Here is a 24,903-nt window from a genome sequence, read left to right as displayed (position 1 = left end):
GTTTAGTGTGAACCTTAAGGTTCCGCCGAAATTTTTCACAGTAACGTATAAACAGTGTTAGAATTTTAAAAAATAGAAGCAACTGGTAGTGAATACGAAAATCTATTGGTCCACAGACATCATGACTGGTCCGAAACAAAATGTGTTCTAAATAATAACACAGTCGGATCCCGTTTTAACGAAAATCTCATTTTGACTAACACTTTTCTAATCCCCCAGGTATGTTTACTTAGAAACAATGCACAGACTTGGAATTCCTTTATAACAAAATTTCGTTATACCAAAGTGATTTCTCGATCTCTTGGAGTTTGTTATAATGGGATTCCACTGTAATTAACTTTCCCAAATGTATTAGCATTTAGAAGAGTGATATACCACGAAGCGGGGTGCAAAAAGCCACTGGGATCAGTGATTCTACCTTAGGAGATTCTTCAGTGATAGGGGGAGCGCAAAGTTTTTCTCTACTGGTCCCACAGACCAACACAAATTTTTTCTTGATGGTCTTATTGTTAAATCAGTAGTCGCGGACCACCAATGATTTTGAACGCCGCTTATAAGCATGACAGAAAAAGAATTTTCTATATTCTGTTTGTGTTAGGCTGAAATTTAACACGGTGTGAATGTGTATACAAATATAAAACACTGAATTGAGCATCAAGTTTGTTTTTGAAGCATTTTCAATCCAGCACCGTTCAGTCATTAATTTCATTCCATGGGTTTTTGCTAAACCTCAAGAGGAACTGACTGTTGCTTGTGTGCAAAGGACAAACATCTAACGATCAATATCACGTGTACAGTGTGGTAGCGTGACACGAAAAGGCAAAGATGGATGTGGCAGCAAATTTTAAACAATCACAATGGTGGAAAACATAACATTAAATATAACATTCACACGAATAATAATTACAGACGATACACGACACCGGCACACAACATGACCTTCAACCACTAATTATGTATGGCATGAAGAAAAAGCACACAAACAGCTCTTCTTTCTCCCAGTCAGATGAAAGTCTGCACCACAGCGCCATGTAGATCTCAAATCATTACAACAGCTTTTGGAAACAAGAACGAGCCAACTCAGAGATGAGAACGTGTGCTTCATTTTCCCCTTTACCCACACTCAGAGGCAATAAAGCCCTCTCCCAAATGGCAACCAAGGTCGTGCCGCATTAATGACATTCACTGAACCCTTACCTTCCCAGAATTTTTCTACAACGCATATTGTTATTCAGGTTGACAAATCCTTTCACGTTAAGCAATCTTCCATTTAAAAGGTTCATAGTAAGCATGTTTTTAACATTATATATCGCCATAGAGAAGTCATCTTCAACCGGTTGTTCGTGAGCAATTGACCAATGTCCTAAGTAAACACCTTGTACATATTGCATTGAAATCATCCTGATTTCATGTGCTTTGGTGTATCAAACTTGCCGTAAGGGGTGCTCTTCTTTTAATAGTGGGTACAGGCAATGCTCACAATTATAGGAAAAGATGGAAGACCTCTGCAATACAGAATATGACAGGACCAAGAATTATTTTCATTTTAATGAGGTTTGACTGTACTAACAACGAAAACGTTTCCCGTAACTATGTTTTGATTACTCATATTACAAATAATTTGTTTTATTTGCGGAAAAAATCATTTACTTGCGAGGAATAAAAAGAATTTATATGTATTAACTTTGACAAAGTAATAAGCAAGGTTATCCGAATTTGATCACGGATAAATTTGCATTGAACAATAAACAAACCTCGATTTTTCCTGGCATGCCAGAAATGACCAACTGATCCAAATCGAAAAACTGCAGAACCCCGATTTTTCTGGCATACTCAATTATGAGAGCGAATACGATTGAAATTCGTACATGTAACGTATAGAAAATTAAACAGGAAATAAATACACAGTGTGAGTGCGTACATTTATCATTTTTACATGAGTTTACATAAAATACATCTATATATATCTGTAGCTCGACATCACAATATTTCAAGTCAATCTCCGCCTAAGTATAAACCGAATGAATATTGAACGAGTAGAGATCAGGCACCAAGTTGGGGACATCCTCGCTGAGCTCCACAAGGCAGGACCATTCTGGATTCTAATTGATCAGAAATGAGGGGCTGTTTGCAGAATGAACATTCCTATGGGTGAAACACACAAATTCAGTATAACTATGCAGTTTACATACCATGGCAGATACACAAGAAAAAATTAAAAACGTATAATTCAAAAATTGTGTCGTGCCTAGGCATTGAACATTGAAGGACCGTACTCATCCAGCTTCCCGTCAGAGATATCGAAGTGTTCCTGAAGGAAGAAGAGAGTATCTAGAAATTTATTAAACAAAGAAAAATACACTCTGTGGCCAAAAAATTAGGAGCACCCCCCCCCCCCCCACTCAAACTTTGATTCGTCCGTGCAGACATTTCATGATGATGCAGGGCGTTATTCATCTTCACATGCAATTTTTTTCTAGAATTTTATCGCAAAATTTTATGTAATAAATTATACTTTTCCTCGACGGCACTTTCTCCTGGAAGCCATCTTAAAAACCCAATGAAAGTTCAACTTCAAGTGCTGCCCTCTGATAAATGCCCCCAAAGTCCGTATTCACCATATTTCTCACTCAAAACTTACGCAATTCTTTAACTTTAGGGAGTTAAGCCTTGAGTTAAAAGAAAAAATTCTACAGTGGGAAAAAGCACCCCACACATTTGTGGCACCAGATTCTGAACAGGTTAAGATGGTTTTAAGATCATCTTGAATAGAAAGAAATGAATAATTTATACCTCCAGGCAGAGTTTGTCGCGCAACTCCAATCCAATGGAAACCCACACGTCTATCAAGTCTGAAACAAACCGATCCATAAGTGCTTTGCCATGAAATGGTGTTGGAGCTATTCGCAATTTTTCTTCTCCTCTCGGGACGGTGGGATAATTGATAGCTTGCACATAATGTCCATGTCTGGAAATCAATTCGTTGCTGAGTTTAGTGCTGTGCCAAGGATCCCCAACCTAACGTGAAGGTTTAAAAAGGAATGCCTAAATTCATCATATACAAGTATGCACGAAAAATAGTAAAATTAGAAATGCGTATGACGTACGCATACATCCCTTTTTTTTTTCTCATTCACATGATTTATCACATAGAATATATATGTTACAGCCAAAATGGGCCAGTTTTTCGAATTCGCCATAAGTTGACCCACCAATGTCTGAATTTCAGACTTTGTCCAGCTGGTTCCAGAAGTGTCTAGAGATCCATGGCCGAAGTTCAAAAAAGAAAATGATTTGGGGGGGGGGGATCCAAGATGGGGTATTTTTTCATGAGAATTATGTCTGCGAGTTAGCTATGACAACCCCATCATATTGCAATCATGATGTGGTAATTTTTTTTTCCTAAATTTGACAGAAAAACCTATACATTAATGTAGTTTTTTTTTTCTTTCATCAATCAAGCTACTCCAATACAGCTACTATTTATAGCCATGTATCATGCACTGGCGATAAAAAAAAATGGATTTGGTGACCATCAAACTCTGGCCAGGGATCTCCAGCCACTTTGTGAATTGGCCTGCCAAAGCCCGAATCATTTCTGATAGTCTGGCGTATCCATTAATTGTGCAAGAAACAATCTTGTCAATATATAATTTCTTTTATTTAGTTGATGTTGATTGGCCATACATCGAGTGAATTGAGATGTCTGCATCATGTATCATACAGAGTTGACATCACTCTAACTTTAATGGAAGGGGCTCAGTTATAAAAGCACTTCTCTATTAAAAAAAATGCTAATCCATGAGGTTAATTCGGACTCAATGACGTTTCATGTTACATAAACACATTTTTTTGGTGTTCGTTTGTAGTCTATTCATTAATAATGTTTAATTAAATTTGAGCAATTAGGGGAAAAACAGTAAGGCAATATGAAAATATGCATTCTTAATGATTAATATGATTTTTTAAATTAATTAGCAGTCAATTTTAATCAAAAAAAAATCTGGATTTTTTCAGCCCTGGTACCACCAAAGTGGCACCAGGGCCGCAACTAGATGCTTGGTCACCCGGGGCAAGAGCACATTTTGACGCCCCCTTGTAATGTTGAAGGAGAGGTTTCAGAATGAAGTTGTCCTCGTGCCCGGGGCACGAGACCCGCCTGCTCCCCCCTAGTTGCGGCCCTGGGTGTTACAAAATCATTATCCACATTACATTCTACCTTAATACAGTAAAATGGCTCCTTTGGCTGTGACTGTCGAAAAAGGGAGTTCTTTTTGAAGCCTTTAAAATGAAAAAAATACTTTTCGGCCATAAAGAGGAATAGGGCACGTGCATGTCATAGCTGCCAAGTCCCCCAAATTTCTACTCCATTTCCCAGTTTTCCGAAAAATTCTTATACCTCCTGAATTTCAATCATGATTGTAAAACATCTCTACTGTTGGAGGAAAAATTGTTTCCAAAGAATTGCAAAAAAGATTGTTGCTTTCATTTTTTAACCCCAAAATGATGTAAGCGTAATGTAAATTGTCTCCATAGTGTTAAATAAAATTTCATTTTGGGGGAAGGGGGAGACAAAATTTGCCAAATGGCTAGCATCAATTCAGCCTTTCCACATCCAAAATTGGCGAAATGACTTGTATCTACTTTGACCATATGTCCAGTCCTGTGTCTCGTTTTGGGAATGATGATGATTCTTTTGTTGACGTGATTCGATTTGAGAGTAGTAATAACAGGTAATTTAACATGTTAGTTGGCAACAGCTTGCATGATGTCATGTTTTTGAAAGGGGGGTAATCCCTAAATTTTTTCAAAAATTCCTTTACATAATTCGGATCCACGCGAAAACTTTCCTAACTTCAATTCTTCAAAGTCGACAGCTATAATATATATATATATGTACAGTAAAAACCCTGTATGATGACAATCGCCTATATAACAATATTTCCTCCTGTCTTAGTGACGCGGCACACTTTCCATTGTGGTATTAAATTTTTATGTATAATGATAAATCAAATGTAACGATACTTTTCTCCAGTTCAATGAGCATCGTCATACAAGGTGATTTAGAGAGCTCATGTTCATGAATCTAAGGACCATATCTAAACAAGTAATTTTTATTGCACAATGAATCGTCATAACCCCAGCATTGAACCGTCAGGCAGCACTGCACTGCACAATAGTTCTGCTGCTTATGATAATTTCTATTGCAGTTTTCAGAAGGAAAGTCTACTTTCATGACTCAGGAAAAGGTGAGCATGCATGGCACTGCAGACAAGAATGCTCTGGAAACCTAAAGACTGCACCGGGAGTGTTTTCTGTTAGGCAGAAATGCTGATTTTTCTTTTCCCATGATCACGTATCCTATGTTGATCCGCTCGCGTCGAGCGATAAAGATATTTTCTTTTTCCCTTCTCTGATACTGATGTTATCTTCACTTTTGAATACGGCGCCGAGTAAACCGGTTTTCATTGGTTGTTTTGTTCATAGCGCAAGATGGCCGGATTACTGACTGTATATATGTATATAGACTGAATGATGTGTATTTGTATCTTATCTTTTCACTTGCCTTGAATAAAACCTGCTTTGATGCCGATAGTTTATTTTTAACTTGGCCCGACTCGACTCGTAATTTTTCGATCTTAAATTTGATGACTGAACAAGATTTTCCGACGAGACACATGCAGTCTTCCACGTTACATATCCTGCATACCGCTAACAAAGAATACCCATTTCACACAGATATCCCTCAAAGGCTTTTTGATCTTGGCTTATCTAGTGCATTCTTTGGGCTTCCAAAGCGTTCCCGCCGCAAAGCTATACATGGAATGCATGTCTGTCTTTTCCTGAGTCATGAAACCAGCCATTCCTTTGCAATCCATGATAGAGATGGCGATACGAAGTAAAATCGTTGCTTTATGTGGTTAATGACAATGCAATCTGCTTTTCGCATGCTCCACTTGCATTGACAATGCATTGCATGGCAAAATTTTCCTGTTCAGATGTGCACAATTGATTCTTAAAGCTTTGCCCACGAGTTCTGAATCACCCTGTATAAGAGTCACTGTATATTTACATAGCTGCATAACTTGTCAGCGCCATCTAGTAACAGATGTAAAAAACTGAATTGCACATGAAATCTAAAAGTGTATATAGGTTTATAAAAATTCGAGAGCAGTTGTCGTTCAGTATAATGTTTCAATCCATATTCAGCAAAGCCTTAATTTATCAAGGTTAACAGGTTCAAGGCTATCTTGCATAACAAGATCCTTGAAAAGGGTGAAAAATAAAAGTCTGCCGACCACAGGTAAATTTATTTACAAACAAATAAAATTGTACTTTGATGTGCGGTGAGAACTGTGTAAAAAATATTTTAAAATCACGTTTGTGTGTGCGTGCGTGAGAGAGAGAGAGAATGGTTTCTTTTACCTTCATGCACAGCACTGTGCCAGTGAAAGATACAGGACAGGTCAACTGTAACTGGCACTTTGGTTAATCAAAGCTCTACCTTTTATAAAACTTGAAAGAAAAAGTAACATCTGTTATGTAGAATTTTAATTTGACAGGAAAATATCAGAGCTAATAATACTCACGTGGACAGGTATGATATGACTTGGACAGTGGATGACTGGGATACCAGCTCTCATGAGCGATTCCCTGAGGTACCTGACATTTTCTTGATGTTGACTTCTGAGCATCCGTCCCTCTTCGCTTCTCAAAATCTTAAATGCAAAGTAGATCAAACGCAAATACTTGAAGCAGAAAAGTAGCATTTTCAAAAGCTTTATACATCCTAAATTTTCAAATATAATAGCAAAGTATAGAGGATCCTGAGAGGGCGGAACTAGAGGAAAGCAAAAGGAGGCAGCTGTCAAAATTTTAGATGGTAACAAAAACACTTATGAAATCATTGAAAATTATTAGTGGTGGTGGGGAGGTTCTACTACTTAACTGAACATGCACCTAGCACACATTTCTCTGGGAGACTTCTATTGAATCAGTACATGTTGGAACTTGTGGTTAACCGTAACAATGGCCCTAAAGTATTTATGTTGCTAAAGTTGTGTGTATTTTGTTTTTTGTTTTTTTGCTTTGGTGCTGCCATCTGTCTTCCATATTTTGTGGTAAAGATGGTAAATGCTACAACTTCCATGTTATGCTAGTATTGTGTTGTAGGACTGACTGCTCTCTGTAGAGAGACTTTTTTAATGAGTGATGGGTACACAAAATTATGTTTGCCCCCCCCCCCCAATAGAAAGCCTAGTTACAGCCCTGGATTGTGATAATAATGTATGGCGTGTTTATAATTAGTAGAGCCCAGAAGTTTAGGCACTAAAACTAGTCGAAATAGGCAGGCAAAAAGACACTAAAAATACCTAAAATAGACACTAAAAGAAGGCATTGATAATTTTTGGAAGGAAGAAGAAAGTAACTAAAAACAACGGTATTGAGGGTCCAAAAACTAGCTGAAAAACTGGTTGCATTTACGCTGTCTATTGTTTTAATTATAGTTCATAACAACTGCATTATTGTCCAAGTTAAATTGATTTCAAGCCCAAAGTAAAATGTTAGTAGACTCTCAGAATTAGGCTAATTCCACGGCCACCATTACTGGACGCAGAGCTCAAAGAGAAAATGATCTGTGGGGCTCACTTGAGTTGCAAATAATTTTAGTTTATTTGTTGTATTATTTGGAATAATCATTATCATTTCTATAGTTGAAGCATGGCTATCTTGTTCTATTTTTAAGAAATATTACCACGTATGTGGGACTCCTTCAAGCGCATTGCCCTGTATGGCAAAATCTGTCGCATAATTTAATTGAATATTAAATATGTATGTTTAATAAATAGCCATTTTTTTTTGCAGTGCATTTATGGTGGAAAAAAAAAAAAAAATCAAAACAACATGGTTTCCAGAGCCCTGTCTGCTCCTGCCTTGCGTGGGCCATGACTTCAATTCATGACCTCTTGGGACACACAATCATCAGTCCGTTACACACATACAATACTGTCCAATGCCTGAGCGAGACATATTATGTAAAGTCTGTGGAGAAACCAAAATTTTTATATTTTCCTCTGCTTTTGTAACACGGGCTGCATTCCCCTGAAATAAAATCATTCACGTCTAACACTATTCAGCAAAATTAATGCACACCAATATTGCAGATTACACTTATTCGAGATAGAATGGGGGCTAGAGGAAGGGGGGGGGGTTTAGACTTTCTGATAATTAAATACTGAGAGTTGGAAAATTTTAAAAAGAGCAATTCTTTTGAAGTTCTGAATGCTCAAAATATCCAAGTTTTACAGATTATGAAACTATGTTAAAACAGGCATTTATGGCTCAAAAAAGGCATTTTTACCAAAAAAGTTTGAAAATAGGCAAAAAAAAACCATTTATGGCATTTTGCCTGAACTTACCGGATCTAATAATTAGAGTTGGTGTGTTCTCAGCTACCTGCAGCCCATCATGGGTCTCAAGGCCAAATGATTTTTCGGAGAGCCCACTTGACAAATTCTTGAAAATTTCAACTGGTTCTCATTTCCCCCCCCCCCTCTTTTGAGGCTCCCGGGCCCATGCGTTAAGATGGCACTGCTTTAACGCTTCTGGGTGCGTGCCATGTTAGCGCAAAAGAGATGCGCTTTCGACCGTCACATTTATGCAAGATGGAGCAACTAGTAACACTGCTACTCCGGTCAAGGCATTCCTGGTACAGACGTTCGGAGAAGACAAAATCATTAGCAAGCATTGCGAGTTCCCATTGCCTCCTTGGTTTCCAGATTCGACACCGGCAGACTTTTGGTTAGGGGGATATTTGAAATCCCAGGTGTACCAATCCGATCCATCCAATCTGTCGGAACTGAAAGATGTGATCTGCCGAGAGATGTCATGTACACATCCGGAGCTGCTGTACTCTGCCGTTGCTGGATTTGTGATTCACCTGCAATGTGTTATCCCCTGTGGTGGTGGTCATGTGGAACACCTACTGCTGTAATAAATGATTTGGAGGCATATTTTTTCTTCGACTTGTGTATGTCAGTGCCACCTATTGGCTGTTTTTTTAGTTATTTTTCACGGTCTTAAAATTCCTGTGACCTAGCTATGCTAACCCTGCAAATCATTTTTTATTTCGGTTATTTTTCTGGTTTTTATGAATTTTTAAACTTTCTAGGCTTTTTGCCCACCCTGTATAATCATCCGACATGATTTTACTGTAGCCAAGTCTCAGGAAGAGTATTTTCTTTAGGGATTTTCCATTCAAACCAAGCTCAATGTGAGGACTTCTAGGGATTTTTCGATTTTTCTATGAGGATACGAAAAATCAGAAGAATTAGTTTTCCAACCGGAAGATTTTAATAAGGCTGAAAAATCAGAAGGCTTCCAGGTAAGTTGGAAGCATTAGCACCTACGAATACACCACCAAAATATTCTCGTGAGTGGAAGTGATTGATTATTATGAGTCATAATTTATGACCTTTACACATGCACCCCCCCCCACAGTATTTATTATATGAAAGCTTCGCTAAAAGAGAAGATCATTGACTTATCATACCTGTATGGATGCCAGGACTCCTTTCAAAACAGTTATTGGTAGAGATGTTGTAAAAATAAAGCCTGCAGCATAACTCCTGACCATATCAACAAGGTTGGCTGAGCTTGCAATGTATCCTCCGATATTGCCAAATGCTTTTCCTAGTATCAATATTCAGTTTACAATGTTATTGAAATAAAAGAAGTGAGCAGAAAACTAAGGCACTAAGCAGAAAAACCATATGATAAGTAGTCGATTGTTTGTTCCTCAAAATTAATATAAAGTCGATTCCCCAGTTTTAACAAAAACTTTTCTAACCCCCAGATAAGTTTACACAGAATGTAAATATCTGGAATTTCTTTAGAACAAAATTTTGTTACTACGAAGTGATTTTGGAGTTTGTTATAACGGGATTCGACTGTACATGTATATCAAATTGTTTTTCTGTCTTTGTGCGTGCATATGGAGTATGTTCTCTATACAAATCTACAATTTTTGTCCGATCTTCGCCAAATTTTACATATGCAGTTGGACCCACGTATAACGGAGTCGAAAAAAATATAACAAATTTGTTCGTTATATGCGAACTTCGTTATATCCATACTGGATTAGAAAATCATGCATTTAAGCAAAATGAAACATTATTAACAAGCACATGCAAATTTTTTTAAATAATATAAGTACTTTAAAAATAGATTGTTATAAAAATTAATCCTGTATATTTGAGAAAAAATTGTCAAAAACCTCAAATATTGCTTTTCCATTTTTCACATTAATTGCATGTAATGCTTAAAGTGACTATGTTAAACAAAGAAGAAATACTTAATATGATTGTAAAATAATTTTCTACTCCCTACAGAACTATTTTGGACAATATGTGTATTTTTTCATGCAAAATATACAATTTGAATAGAGCATAACATAAAAGGTAAAGGAAAAACTATGAAACTATTTCATATTCTTCAATTCAAAATTATTCTTGACCTTTCAAAATTTCTCCAACTGCTTCTATATGTGTATAGATATGCTCTTTTTATAACAGATGTGTGTTTAAAAAACTCTTTTACACCGTACAGGTAATGTTAATTTCAGTTTTCAAATTACCTACGTAATCACTGATACTTAAAACAATGCCCTCTTATTGTGCATAACATTAGAATATATCTAGTAATCAAAATACTAAGTTGTAGGACTGAAATGTCCTTTAGTTTGTCATTGTTCTGATTGCATATGATGCTTAAGAAACTCCAGCAGCTTATTCTTACTGCAAAAGTAAGAAGTAAGAATAACCATGTTTGACTATAATATGGGTATATTTACTAGCATTTATATAATGCAACGATTGGTTTTCCAATTGAAACTGTATCTGAACATGCAAAACAATGCTTTGGGTATAAAGTCCAGTCAGCTCTGCTTTGATTGAAAATGCTCTTTAAAACTCTGCATTTTAAACAATCACCCTGAGTATATTTATGTGGGAATAAATGAGTTTAATTATTGTATTAACAGATGTTGTGAAAGAATTTTTATATGAAATAAAATTTTGGGCAGATCACAAAACTTATAATATCAAAATAGGTATTTTATACTCAGTAATTATAATACAAAATATAAAGCACTTTAATCTACATAAAAGTAAGTGTTTTGTTGCTTAAAAAAGGTATTTCACAACATTGACAATACGTTTTAGCTGTTTTTATACTGAAATAGTTTCTGAGGCTAAAAACCTAACACTGATGCCCTATTACACATATTTTGAATAAACAGCTCTATTTTGCTTACCAAACTCAACACAGGTAATCAGTAGTTTAGATAAGATAAATCGTAAAACTATATTTTATGTGTTATAGACCAGCGGTTTTCAATTTTTTTTTACTTGCAGAAGCCCATAGGCCATTCTTTTAACTATTTGTCAAAGTTACCGATTTATTTTTACTATTTAAAAATATTTATAACTATTTTTGTTTCAATTTTACTGTTTTTTTTATTTGCCTCGAGTGGCCGTGGAGCCCCTGGAGAATGCACAAGGAGCACCGGTCGAGAACCGCTGTTCTAAACTCTTTATGTCGAAAAATTAAAAATTGCAAATTAGAATTATTTCTTGTTTTAATTATTGTAATAAACTGTTTAAAAATAAAACATTTTAATATGCAAAAAAGCAAGTTTTGCATCGTTATACCTACTGTGTTCAAAACATTATCCAAAAGCATTAAGTTTTTGTGGGTTTTCAACAGTTTAAACCAGTTTTTGACACTTGCCATGATCCAACCCTGCTTCAAGTCAACTGTATAGCTTCAATTTTGAAAGCTATAGAAAGTGCTTTGTGCTTGGACATTCTGAAAGTTTACTCGCATATGATAACACTACCACAACCAAAGCCCGAATCTAGCTAAAGAAAAGTGGCAAACACACAGGGGCATCTAAAGTGTTTTAGACCTGTGGGTACTTGGATCGAGTTTTACGTAGGAAACTTTGATTTCTGAATCAATTCTGAGGCTGCTCTGACGCGTGATAAAAACTACTGTGGAGCACCCACATCACCCCAGCTTTGAGGCCACTGGCAGCAAATGCAACTAAAGGCGTTTTGGAGGTTATGGTCTTAAGAATAAAATAACCTTTCTTTAAGCAAAATTGGACTCAATAAAGAAAAGTAAAAAAAAAAAAAAAATGTCTTGCAGGGAAAAAAATAACACTTTTAGCTGTAACAAAGCAGTGTAGAAAGGTAAATTTTCAGATAAGAAGATTTAGACAAAAATAAAAATAAATTCTTAAATTCTTGTTTGAAAACCAGTTGAAAATTCGTTATAAGTGAAAATTCTTAACATCTGTGTTCTTTATAACCAGATCCAACTGTGCATGTACAAAACAGGACTCAGATTAAATGATAGGCTACTCTAGAAATTCATCAGAGCTGGGAAAGTGCCCGAAACGCACAAAGAAACTGTCAGCAAGAGTGGTTTTCAGAATCAACAATGCCTTTTGGAATGTTTACTTTTGTTACTGTGGTTTCCAAACAATGCTTTCCAAACATGTTTACTCTTTTACAATGGTTTGTAACTTCTTTAATGCTTTCTACTGAGCAACTAAAACTCGAGATTTGGTAACCAACTCAAGTAGGATCACCGGCTATGACAAGCTATTGTGCTTATAGAAACAGTCAATGCTCATATTAGCAACTTTTCTGTTGAATGACTTGTACGATAAGTCCCAAATGTTTTGATACAACTACTATTCTATATTTTTTACTTTTGATATAATAATCACCACCAGATATAACTTTTATTTCTGATGGAACGATGGGGGCTGTTTAAGCAAGCATATGAACTGTATATCTTCTGACAATGGCACCAATAGTGTCAAACATGCCAGGAATCCATGGCTATTGGTTGGTTTCTTCTTTATTGCGTTAATATTGGGCAAAGGATTTTTACGCCTCCATGAACATAATCTTGTAATAAATTTAAATCCTGATGAATCAAATAGGACGAAATTTTTTTTACTAAATCGAGGAAAATAGAGATTGTAGTTCAAATGCACAATTCTTTCTTAAACTGAGGCTATTTGTTGAATCAGGTTTCATATGAATTAATACAGTAAATGACATACCTAGAGTTCCTGAAATTATGTCCATTTCATTCAATGTCCCATCTCGTTCACCAATTCCAGCACCATTTTTGCCATACAAACCAACAGCATGACTTTCATCAACGTAAGTTATAGCTCCGTATTTATGAGAGACGCGACACAAGTCTTTCAGGGGACAAACAGCTCCTGTGAACGAGAAACAATTTTTTCACAAACTAAAATGCTGAACTTTCTCCCTTTTGAACCAACAAGGCCCAGGCTCTATTACCGATTGGCATTTTCAGCAATCGTCCTGAAGAAGAATGGATTTAATTACAAAATCAAAAAAAAATAATTAATGTGTTTTAAAGGTGCAAGATGAGAAAACATACCTGACATAGAATGTACACTTTCAAAAGCAACAATTTTGGGAATCGAAGTGTCAACCGATTTCAACAGCTCCTCTAAATGAACTGGATCATTGTGATTGAAAATGTGCTTGGGCACGCCACTGTCTTTTATCCCCTGTATCATTGATGCATGATTTCCTTTATCAGAAAATATATGGCAACCTGAATCATCGGAAGAGAGGGAGCTTTTGATTAATAACAAATGTAAAACTGAAGGAAAGAACTAATAAAATAAAAATCCAATGAGAATGTTACAAAATTTTTACGTATTAATTTAACGACACAATTTTTTTGTAAAACAAAAAAAATTATAAAATAATATTTTGCGATCTATCACAGATGGAGCATTTCAAATTTTAATGTGCAGTAGGATCCCAATTATCCAAGGTAATGTGGACTCAGCATACCTCGGATACAATTTGAACTTTACAGAACTTGAATGTTAAATAAAAGAAAGACTTTTTTCTGGATATGATGCAAAATGAACTCGGAAAGAAAAGTCTATTAGTCTCTGCTGGGAATCGGACCCAGTCCTCTTATAATCCGTGCAAGTACCATGTACACCACAGGGGACGTGATCATTCCTTCTTTATTTACACTCTGTAGCATGGCGCGATGAAGTAGAGGCATAGCAGCGCCTCCCCCTTCACTTCAGCCAATATCCCTTTCCCCCCCCCCTTACCCCAGTGACAGCAGCAGCAAGATTGGTATGATTTTTAAAATTCAGAAAAACAATTTTTTTTCCTTCATACAATTGGGCTGAGAAAAAAATAAAAAAATAATCTTAATCTCGCTACTGTTGCCACCTGCGGGACAATTGCTGAAGTTAAGGGAGGGCTACTATGCCTCTATAGTTACTTTAATTTATATTTTGTTAAGGGTTCGTTTTTCAGATACAGAATTTTGTGCAAGGTCTATTTTTAGGATAAAGAATTTTGTGAAGGGTCCATAAAACTGACCTGAATTTCGGTCGGACAGACCCCTGTGACAGACAGACCCTCACGTATGCACGAAACGAAAATTATTTTCAATTACTGCGTAGTGCAGCAGAGCGATGAAATTAATATAGGCCAATGCAAAGTTCCCAACTTTTTTTTTCGCCATGCCCTACCTAAGCATCTTGTAAAATCGTGAGAGAGAGAGATTGTACGAGACAAAGACTCCACTTTAAGAGACACGGGGGGGGGGGGGTGTGTGTGGAAAATTAGGAAAATAAAGTTAATGCTTTTTTTTGAAGATTTGAGAAAACTCAGAAATTCTTTGGAGACATTGTCTGTGCTTCCCCCCCTCTCCCGAAAGTAGGTCCTACTTACACTGCACTGCTATTCCCCCCTTTCCATAACATATACAGTAGAACCTCTCAAAAAAGACTCGTGGGACTGAAAATTTTTTCCGCTAACAAGGAGTGTCCATTAATGGATAGCAAAATACATGAGGCCTGTCAATGTAATATAAAAAAAATGTCTTATCAGGAGGTGTCTGCTGGAGAGGGGTGTTTGTTGATGGAGGTTTTACTATAGTTTTCATTATTTGAAAAGGGGATCTCCTATCCACACACGTGGACAAAGCCAAAAATATATCAACCTGGTTTAAAGCAGGGGTTTCAAACCTTTTTGAGACAGAGTGGACCAAAATTGAATTTAAAAGGTGTAATTTCTGAATAAATGAAGTCTTCAATTATTTTAGGCCCCCAGTTGAACCTTCTGTTAGCATAAAACACTGTAAATATGAATTCCATCTTATAATGCAAAATACCTCAAGTTAGAGGCCGACAAGCTTCGTGGGGAGTTTCAGTTTGGGCCACAATGCTTGGAAGGTTGAAGATCCCTGGTCTAAGGCATTTTCTTCCTGACATTTTGCTCATAGAGCATAATAGTGCGTCCCGGATATTACTTTGGTATTTTCAAATTTAATTTCACGCTTCCCTTCCCACAGAAGTGACTGAAATTTTCAAGTACAACAACATAAATCGAAAGATGACGAAAGTGCATCTCACTTGGGTTCCATAATTTCAGAGTGTTGAGATGTGCTCCTAACGAGAACCGGAAAGGAAATGACCTCAAATTGAGTCCTTAAACATCTGCATAGTTCTGTGACCCACAAGCAACCAGATCACAGGTCTCTCCTATGTTGGATTATCTGTCAAAACCTCATACAATAACTCCACAACTAGCTTATTCTCCTGATTTCGCCCCCTCTGATTTTTTCCTTGGATAAAAAAATTTGCTTAAGCGACAACAATTCTCAGGTTCCAAAGAAGCGCAGCGACTAACGGCGAAGGTGCTGGAGGATGTGGCAAAAGGGAGCTTGCAATCCACATTTACATTTTTTTAATGGACAATGGCAAAAATGAATAATTTCACAGAATAGTTTGAAGGAGACACGGAATAAACAGGTTCTATTCGGTGGTTCATTCTTCTATTATAAAGCAAGTTGCAGAATTTTTGAATGTAGTGTTATTATCATTCTTAAAGTAGCTGTAGTAGTTTGTTTTCCTTGATCTGCCAAAATTTTTTGCAAAATATTTGCCAAAATCTGCAATTTGAAATTGTTGCTGAAATCTTTGGACCATAGATGGGCTATAATTCTCATTATATCTGGCCACTTTGGTCTTTTTCCTGTGTTCGGAAACTTTGTTGCAGTCCTTTTGGCAAATAATACCTCAAAGCCATCGAAACAAATTGACTCAAACTCTTTATAACATAATCACGAAAGGAACCTAACTCTAAAACACACGTTTTCAAGCTAATTGCTAGTCACAGAAACTTACAGCAATCCCACTGTTTTTTAAGCGAAACTCAAATTTTTAAATGTAATTTTTTCAATGGTGATTTTTTTTTGTAGTTTTCTTCCCAGTTTCTTAAAAACCAGTGCCTTTTTTTTTAAAGACGCAAAAAAAGAGAAAACCTTCATTTTGTCACCTGGCAATGCTTTAGCTAATGTGTACAAGGAACTATCATTTGCAACATAACAGGACGTAAAGAGCAGAGCCGCTTCTTTTTGGTGCAACATGGCCAAATCTTTTTCCAGCTGTTCGTGATATGTAGAATTTCCCGATATATTGCGAGTACCGCCAGCACCGGCCCCATACGCTTCCACTGCTTCACTAAATTAAATAGAAAAATAGACGAAATCTCAGTTTATAGAACTTTTTAGCGCTTTTAAGTCAATCAAATTTGCAGCTCAGATGGACTAATCTATTTAACAGCATATTGAACTGCTACTAATGCTGATTAACACCAGGTTTACTGGGCGGTCATTTTGACCCATTTCGAACTTCATGAGTGAAATTATATAAACCGTTTAGATTTTTTTTCTGCCACTTGTACTGACTTTTATTCAGTCAACAAGATGAGTACATATTGAAATTCATCCTCTTGAGAGCTTTCTAATTTAGAAGTTCTCTATGTTGTATATATACCTATCTCTACCGATATGGGTAAATTTGATGCAGTAGTAAAATAAGCATTAACACCAGGAAATTGGCTCTGTTTATGTGCTATGTATTTATGTTGGAAGACCCTGATGCAGAAAAGAGATGAGCATCGGAAAAACAAATGAAAGCAATCCGTGAATTGCTGTCTCAGGGTGCGCCATACAAATTACATCAAGGCAGGAATATAACAACTGACAATTTCTACGCCAGTATTCCTCTTGCAAAAACATTGATTGCAAAAAAGGACCAGTTTAGTCGGAACCATCCAGGTCAACAAGAGGGAACTGCTAAAGCCAGCAAAGGATGGGAAAGATCATATGAAGTTGTATTCCTCAGAATATTATAAATCAGAAAACTGCTTACTCACCATTTATAAAGGTAAGCCAAACATAAAGGTATTGTTACTGGCAGCTAACCATACATCTGTAAAATTAAAAGACGATAACAAATGCACCCCAGAAACAATAACCTACTATAATGAGAAGTTTGGAGCAGACATAGTTGATGAAATGGAGCAGAAATACACCGTCAAAGCATCATCTTTTCGGTGGCCTCTCCAAGTATTTTTAGATGTTTCGGATTTAGCAGCAATAAATGCATGGATCCTATACAAAGAATGTACTGGATCAAATTTACATTTTAATGTAAATGACCAACAAAACATTGATCATCTGTCGCCAAATCCTCCACAAGGACGAAAAGCTTGTCAAATCACATATTGCAACACAAACAAAACCAACAACACCTGTACAGAATGTAAAAAGACTGTTTGCGGGAAATGTGTAAGTGAAATTAAGTACATCTGGTAAAACATGCGCAAAATAAATGTAATTTATATATACAAAATTGATTTTCTGTCTGTGAGTGTGTGCTCTATGCATCTACAATTTTAGATCTATCGCAGTCAAATTTTGTATATATATCAAATGGGACTCGGCTTGAACGATAGGCTACTTTAAAAGTTTGTCAGAGCTGGGCAAATGCCCGAAATGGATGAAAAACTGTCGGGCAACAATGGTTTCTCAGTCTCAACAATCATTTTCAGAATGTTTACTCTGGTTACATTGTTTCCCTAGCAATGTGTTTCACATGTGCATATGCCTTTACAATGGTTTGTCACTTCTTCAATATTGCCAATATTATGTATAATAGTTTATTCCTTTATAATGGTTTGTCACATTATCGATCCTCCCACAGAAATTGAAGAAAATGCAGCTAGCGCTGGGTATAATATAATGTTAAATATTATAAATTTTTTAGTACACATACATATATCTCATAGTTTCATTTATAATAGCATATATATATGTAGGAGTATATAGTAAGTTTTTTTTTAACTGTTTTTTAAAGAAAATGTGTGATTTTGTTCATGGTTCAAATCGACCCGTGTCGGTTGAGATAGGTATATAAGAAATGTTGGTAAACCTAGTGTTAATAGAATTTTCTTCCAATCCGACATCAACTCAGGTCTATCGCCATGGGAAATTTACTACCGAGTGAGTTGCGCCGGAAGTGTAAGTGTGTGTACTTAAGTCTTGAGTGCATATCTAGTGTCATATTTGATTTTTCAGTGCTGCCATCTATATTTTAGAAGTGAAGTGAGGGAAGTGTAATTATTGAATATTAGTACTGTCTATAGGGCTGTTGTTCTCCGTGGCGAGACTTTTTAACGGGACGATCGTCTCATATTCCTGCCTCGAAGTTGGAGATAACAGAAAACCAACTTCAGCCGACCACCACTGTGGTGCCAGTGGGGGTTCGCACCTGGGATCTCGCTATGCGACTATGTCACTATGACCGCTCGACCACCCCAGTGGCTTACTTAATTGAGCAAACACCTTGCACACATTCCCCTGAGGAATTTCTAACAAATTGGTACTTGCCCGAACGGTGTTGTGTGAGTGTATGCATATGCATGATCTTAATGTATTTATGTTGTTAGAGTTCCGCTTGTTTCATGTTCTTGGTGGTGATGTCTTCTGTGGTACATATCTTGAACTGGAGATGGTAAATGATTGAATTTTCATGTTATGTGAGTATCATTTTGAAAATCGGCCTGCTCTCTGCAGAGAGAATTTTTTAAATGGGAGATTGACTTGCATTTCAAAGTTGAAAAACAGCAGAAAACCAACATCAGCCAATCACCATTGTGCTTTAAGGGGGTTCAAACCTGAATCCTCATGACCGCACAGCGGCACATTGAACTACTACAAATATGCTATCAAATATATTTTTTATTGGAATATTTTCTATTCAGAATAAAAATTTTGTAGTAGGGTGACCGAAATTACTTACATCACAGCTTTCTTCACGTCCGGATGCCGACTCATCCCCAAATAATCGTTCGAGCACCACACTATGATGTCTTTCTTGCAGCCGTCGCTGTGCTCATTCGCATGCGGAAAATTTGAAGCCAAGCGGTCAACTATTTTGAAAACCCTGTACGAGTGATCAAGCTTCTTCTTGGCGATTTGGTCGGAAAAGAATTCTTCATATGGAAACGTTTCTAAAATAAAGCAGAGAAAATATTAATTTATAAGAATAAGTTGTTGAACACACACTGATGGAGGCATGGAAATCTAGTATATGGCAGTATTTTTTGTTTTTTTCATTAATTGGCTGTACGATATTATTTTATGTACTGATATGATAATATATGTTTCTTATAGGTTACAGTCAGGGCCGCAACTATGGGGGAGCAGGCAGGTCTTGTGCCCCGGGTGCTGGACCTCAGGGGGTGCAAATTTCATTCTGAAACCTCTCCTTCAAAATTACAAGGGGGCGTAAAAATGCGCTCTTGCCCCGGGTGACTAAGCATCTAGTTGCTGCATTGGTTACAGTAAATAATTTAAAAAAACATCTGATATCAAAGGACTAGCAAAATACTGTTGCAAAATATTTATCAAGAAATACGATAAACAATTTCATACGGCCAGGCTTGGATGTAACGAAGTCACATGCAACAATGAAGAATATTCATAATATCCAAATCGAAAATGTAGCAACCAATGCATGATAAATAGTCAAGTTTAATGAAAAAGGAATCCACTTCAAGGAAGTTGCAGTCAGTAGCACAGACACAGGTATTTTTAAGAGTGGAGGGGAATCATCTTTTCTTATTTAGATTGTAATCGTACCATACGATCCAACAGTCTCACTCGAGATCAAATCGATTCTCAAAACGTTTAGCCTAACAGCCATAGATATGCCTACTAAAAATTTTGGTTTCATATCTCCTAAATATGCTATACCGCAGAATAAACAATGGGATCATTTATTACATTCTATGTGGTGATTGGCCTCTTGGTTAAATAGGACAGACAAGGTGACGCACAAAAGCAAGATTAAATGAACATGCTCGCTGCGTTAAGAATCAGGAATGTGAAAAATCTATCATTGCCGCTCACTGCTGGCAAGAGGGACATAGATTCAAATTTCAGGAAGCAGAAGTTTTCCACAAAGTCTACAGCTAATTTAAACTTTTACGAAGGCACATATATTTGGAAGGTTTTTAACAACTGGCTGTTGCGAAGATATATTTCGGAAATAGAGAAAATTCAACTGCCCCTGCGGGGAATCGAACCCACGTCCTTTCACTTTCCGGGTGAACGCCCTAGACCACTAGACTACAGAGGCACCGAATCTCTCAATCTTTCCTTGGAGCTCGTGTAGCCATGGAGCTCTATTTCCAAAATATATCTTCGCAACAGCCAGTTTGTTAAAAACCTTCGTATGGTAGCGGAGAGTGACGTCATCCTTGTACATATATTTGGGCCTTCAAAAATAAATATAGTAAATGACAATAAATCAACACCACCAATCGCGACGCCATGGTCTAAGTTTATTACGAGCAGGAATTGTAATAGACCAATAACATAGCTCCATCTCACAAGCAGCCATCAAAGACTTGCATGCAGGTGCTCAGCTTCATTCTTGTCACAACATTTGACTTGGAATTTCTGCTTTCCGCTGAGCAACCGAGAGTTAAGATTTGGTAATCAATCCAAGAGGGATCCTTGGTCAGCGTGGTATTTTTTTATCCTATGAAGACTACACCCATAATGTGTCTAAATGCATAAGGAGTTTTGTATTTTCTTTTTCGTCGATGATTTTTCTAAGTGATACAAAGATACCTTCATAGTAATAGCGGACAGTGACATCATCTTCGGATAAGAAGTCGGTGGCCTTCATTTTATTAGCACAGAAAGAGGTGGGGGGCCTGTGAACCTCATCTTATTGGCACAAAAGGTCAGCAGAAGACTAAAGGTTAAGAACCCCCAGCTTTAAGCGATTGCAGTTACAAAAGAATGATAAAAATAATAATAATTACCTTTGCGGGAAGTCAAATCGATGACATCACGCTCAACTTCTTCGCTAGCAGATTTCACAGTGGGCTTTACTTTTTCTAAAAACGGACATTTCTTGACACTTGGAGAAGCTACAAAGAAAAAAAGAATAGTAGAATAGTTTGAAGTTTACTTTCTAATGATTCGATATTCTCAATTTTTTACGTAACATAGTTTGCATTTTTTTTTATTCCTCGGGGAAAATTCCCCAGGATACTTTCTTTCCAACTGAGTAACAACTCAGGTCTATCGCCATGGACAATTTACTACCTAGTGAAGTGAGTTGTGCTGGAAGTTGGATTGGATTTCAAATTTGTCGGCGCAAGGACCAATTTGGTCAAACTGCGCCATAACAATCGATCATTGTGCTGGAAGTGTGCGTGTGTATATACCTAACAGTCCGAGTGCGAATCTAGTGTTATGTCTGATTTTTCAGTGTTGCCATCTATATTTCAGAATTTTATTGGCTTAAAGCTTGTCAGTAGTAATGAATGTTCAGCTTTGTCATGGGCGGGATAACATAATCATAGTACAATAAAAAAATAATCACTTAAAAGCTCACTTTTTTAAAATTTTAATTGAAAGTTCATTAAATACAACACCTCAGTGGCACTCGTACCTAGAAGGCTCAGGTCACATGATAGATCCCAACCCCACCTACCGAAACAACTTTCCGAGATTTCCCTTAATAATTCACGAATATTCAACGCAATCCCAACCTGCATACTTCTTGTGGGCCATATATACAAATGTCTAGAAACCCTAGACCCCATCCCTGTTTTCTTCACATCAGAGCTCCTACGTTAAAACATTCTTTACGACACTATGCAAATGAAGCCGGGTCCAGACCCATTGCACTGAACTATTGTTTTTAGCCCCATTGTGGGGGTTGGTTTTGACGGAAAACAGGTTTTTGCACTAGTAGAGCCGACACTTTCTATAGCAGAAGGCCTCAGCGCAAAGCTCGTGACGTCACTGAAGAAGTTATTTCACCTGCAGCCATTGGATATAGCAGGCCAGCAAAATCTTAACTTTTTTTTTGTAGTATATTCAACGACTAGGTGAAATGGACAACTTCAGTGATGTCACGAGATTCACACAGAGGAATTCTGCTATAGAAGGTGTTGGTAGAGAGGCAGGGTTTGGATGCGGCTTTACAAACTACCTTTCGCGCACAGACAAAACAGATCGACACAGAGTTTGTCGTCACTTGAACTCTCTCACCTGCGTATACGAATTCATCGTTATAGTAAAGATCGATGCAATTGAAAAAAATAAAACACCACAAGAAACTCACTTGATCTTCGCTGCCTGTGTGTTATTTAAATTCTCAAACATCTCCGCCTCATCCATAAATATCTCTTTCCTCGGGCTTCAACCAATACCCGGTACTTGTTTTCCAGATTGGCTACATCCAGATCATTTTTAAACTTGGGAAATTGATAAATTATCAGTTGCACGTTATCTTAGCACAGTATTCGTCAAAAATATACTCACCATTTGTCTCCACATCAACATTTGTGCTCATAGATCGCATCATGAAGGGACATTGATCCACGTACGTCATAACGAGTGATCCATAGTTCTTCAAGAACGATGGTTTGAATCTCGACAAAAATGGACATGACAGACCCATGTTTCCTGAAATATTAGAAAACAAACAGATGTGTGAAAATTGAGATAATTTTCTTTCAATGATTTCATTTTTACCGCAAGTAAAGATTCTAAAAAAATTGTTTACACCATTCCCAATTATAGGGCAAAGTCTGCAACTCGAAATAAAAAAAAAAAAGCTGCAGAACATTTCAATTATGGAAATAAATATAGCTATAAAAAATGGACTGTTAACAGATCACGGAAAGGAAGGGGGGTGCCCACCGAACACAGTCTGGGGGGGTCTCAAATGCATTACATTTCCCTCCCCATAATTATGATTGGAAAATAACTGCTCAGGGTTGGGGGATACATGTTTATGAGACAGCCCTAGTCATGCCCTCCCCACATTCTGAAGTTTGACCCCTACGCTGACATATTTGGCGGGGGCTCTGGGCCAGAATTTCTTCCAGGCCCCACTGAAGTAAATTTAAGATGTAAAAAACAAAAATAACCTGTCAAGCCCTCCCGTGGCCATCCCCACAACCTGCCTAAGCCCCCTAGGCTGGTATCTCTGGCGAGAGGCCCCCCCCCACTCCCTCAAGACAGACTCTTACAGGGCCCTTCTAGTTAATTTGTAGCATGGGATGGGGGGGGGGAAGCTTAGTCCCAAAATCTTACAAGGATGGCGCTGAAGGGGCCCCTGGTTGATTCTCTTTTATATATTTAGATTTCTAAAACTATAAATTCACTGAGAGAGGGTGCTATCAAAAATCCCTGCCTATGGGGCCCTGTTGCAAAATGAGGGGGGGGGGGCATGACCATGGTTATTAGTTATAAATTATTCTAAATACCCTTAAATAGATCACATTTATATCAAGTCATTTCAAGGGGGCTATACATTTACCTCTATCTATAAATTTTAAAACTTCTGTTATCTGTTGTGTTGTCTCTGAAGTGCCCTCTTCCAATTCACTGCCGGCCGGGCAAAACCACAGTTATTAGTTTCCATGACCATATACTAAAAAAACGGGACAATTCACGTAGTTAATAACTCGCGTTAAATAACGAATTTACTGCTAAAAAATTTCTAAGTGAGCTTTCTTATAAAACTTGATAAAATAAGCCTTCTTACTGAAAAGATAATCATTTTTATTATATTATATCAAATCATGTCCCGAGATATATGGGTCATATGGTCATCTGAAAAAAACGAATTTTGTTAACGAAATTTTCCTTTAGTGGATATTTTGCTGTGGAGACAGAAATAAAACCGATTAGATAATTTTAATCGTAATTACAAACAAGCTATCGGCGCATTGTTATTATAACAATTAGAAAGATTCGAATTTGTTTTTTGTTTTTTTATTGTCTCTCATCACCATACAAGTCGTATTTAATTTTGAAACTAGATGACAGCACAAGTAGAGTAGAGTTGAGTCGGCCGTGGGATGTTGCTTGCAACAGCAGCAGATGTTTTGCTGTTTGCAGGGACGGGCTTAAGTATTTTGCGGCTCGGTGTGCAAAAGAAAAAAAAAAAAAAATTGCGGACCCTCTGAACAGGGGTTTTCCGATACTCCAGGGCAGGGTTAAGAAGAACGACCTTCCGTCTTAAGAACATTATGGGGGCCCCGGGCCAAGTGATTTTTCTGAGATCCTAACAAGCAAATTCTCGAAAAATTCCGCTACTTCTCATTTTTCTGAGGCCTCTCTTCTCTTGAGGCCCCCCGGGCCGTGCCCGGGTGAGCTCATGCGTTAAGACGCACTGCTCCAGGGTACGCTGGTGAACGGGAACGACAGTAAATCTCTTTCGTAGTCATAAAAAATGTCATTTGGTAATAAATATGGACAAAGCGGTCGCTTTCCAGTGATAAAATTGCAAGTGCGCCCCCAGGCACTCGAAGATTTGGGGCTCCCAGTGCTAGAAAACCGATTATCTACCCAGGCCCTCAACCGCTTTGGTTGGTTTTAGAGGTTCTCTATATTGGATTGAATTTTAAGCTATTGCTTTGCTAAGAAGAT

The 24,903-nt window shown here is 37.3% G+C and overlaps 1 protein-coding gene and 1 non-coding gene across 2 annotated transcripts; both read right to left on the bottom strand.

Moving 5' to 3' along the window:
- Positions 1–1,907: 1,907 nt before the first annotated feature.
- Positions 1,908–23,861, bottom strand: LOC149067812 (5-aminolevulinate synthase, non-specific, mitochondrial-like). Its single transcript, XM_089252174.1, has 11 exons — positions 23,789–23,861; positions 22,786–22,929; positions 21,273–21,380; positions 19,238–19,448; positions 16,428–16,612; positions 13,489–13,668; positions 13,139–13,303; positions 9,554–9,693; positions 6,591–6,719; positions 2,794–3,018; positions 1,908–2,145 (listed from the first exon to the last, which is right to left on the bottom strand). Exons 2-11 carry the CDS (start codon positions 22,922–22,924, stop codon positions 2,044–2,046), a joined length of 1,584 nt encoding a protein of 527 aa, XP_089108300.1. The 5' UTR covers positions 22,925–22,929; positions 23,789–23,861; the 3' UTR covers positions 1,908–2,043.
- On the bottom strand, positions 20,505–20,578 carry TRNAS-GGA (transfer RNA serine (anticodon GGA)). Its single transcript has one exon. It is a non-coding gene; the product is annotated as a tRNA-Ser (tRNA).
- Positions 23,862–24,903: the final 1,042 nt, after the last annotated feature.

Source organism: Pholcus phalangioides, unplaced genomic scaffold, assembly GCF_987345545.1.
Source record: "Pholcus phalangioides strain wild (caught in Gottingen) unplaced genomic scaffold, Ppha-v1.0 ptg000028l_1, whole genome shotgun sequence".
Classification (NCBI taxonomy): domain Eukaryota; kingdom Metazoa; phylum Arthropoda; class Arachnida; order Araneae; family Pholcidae; genus Pholcus; species Pholcus phalangioides.
This window is presented reverse-complemented; position numbering and strand designations above follow the sequence as displayed.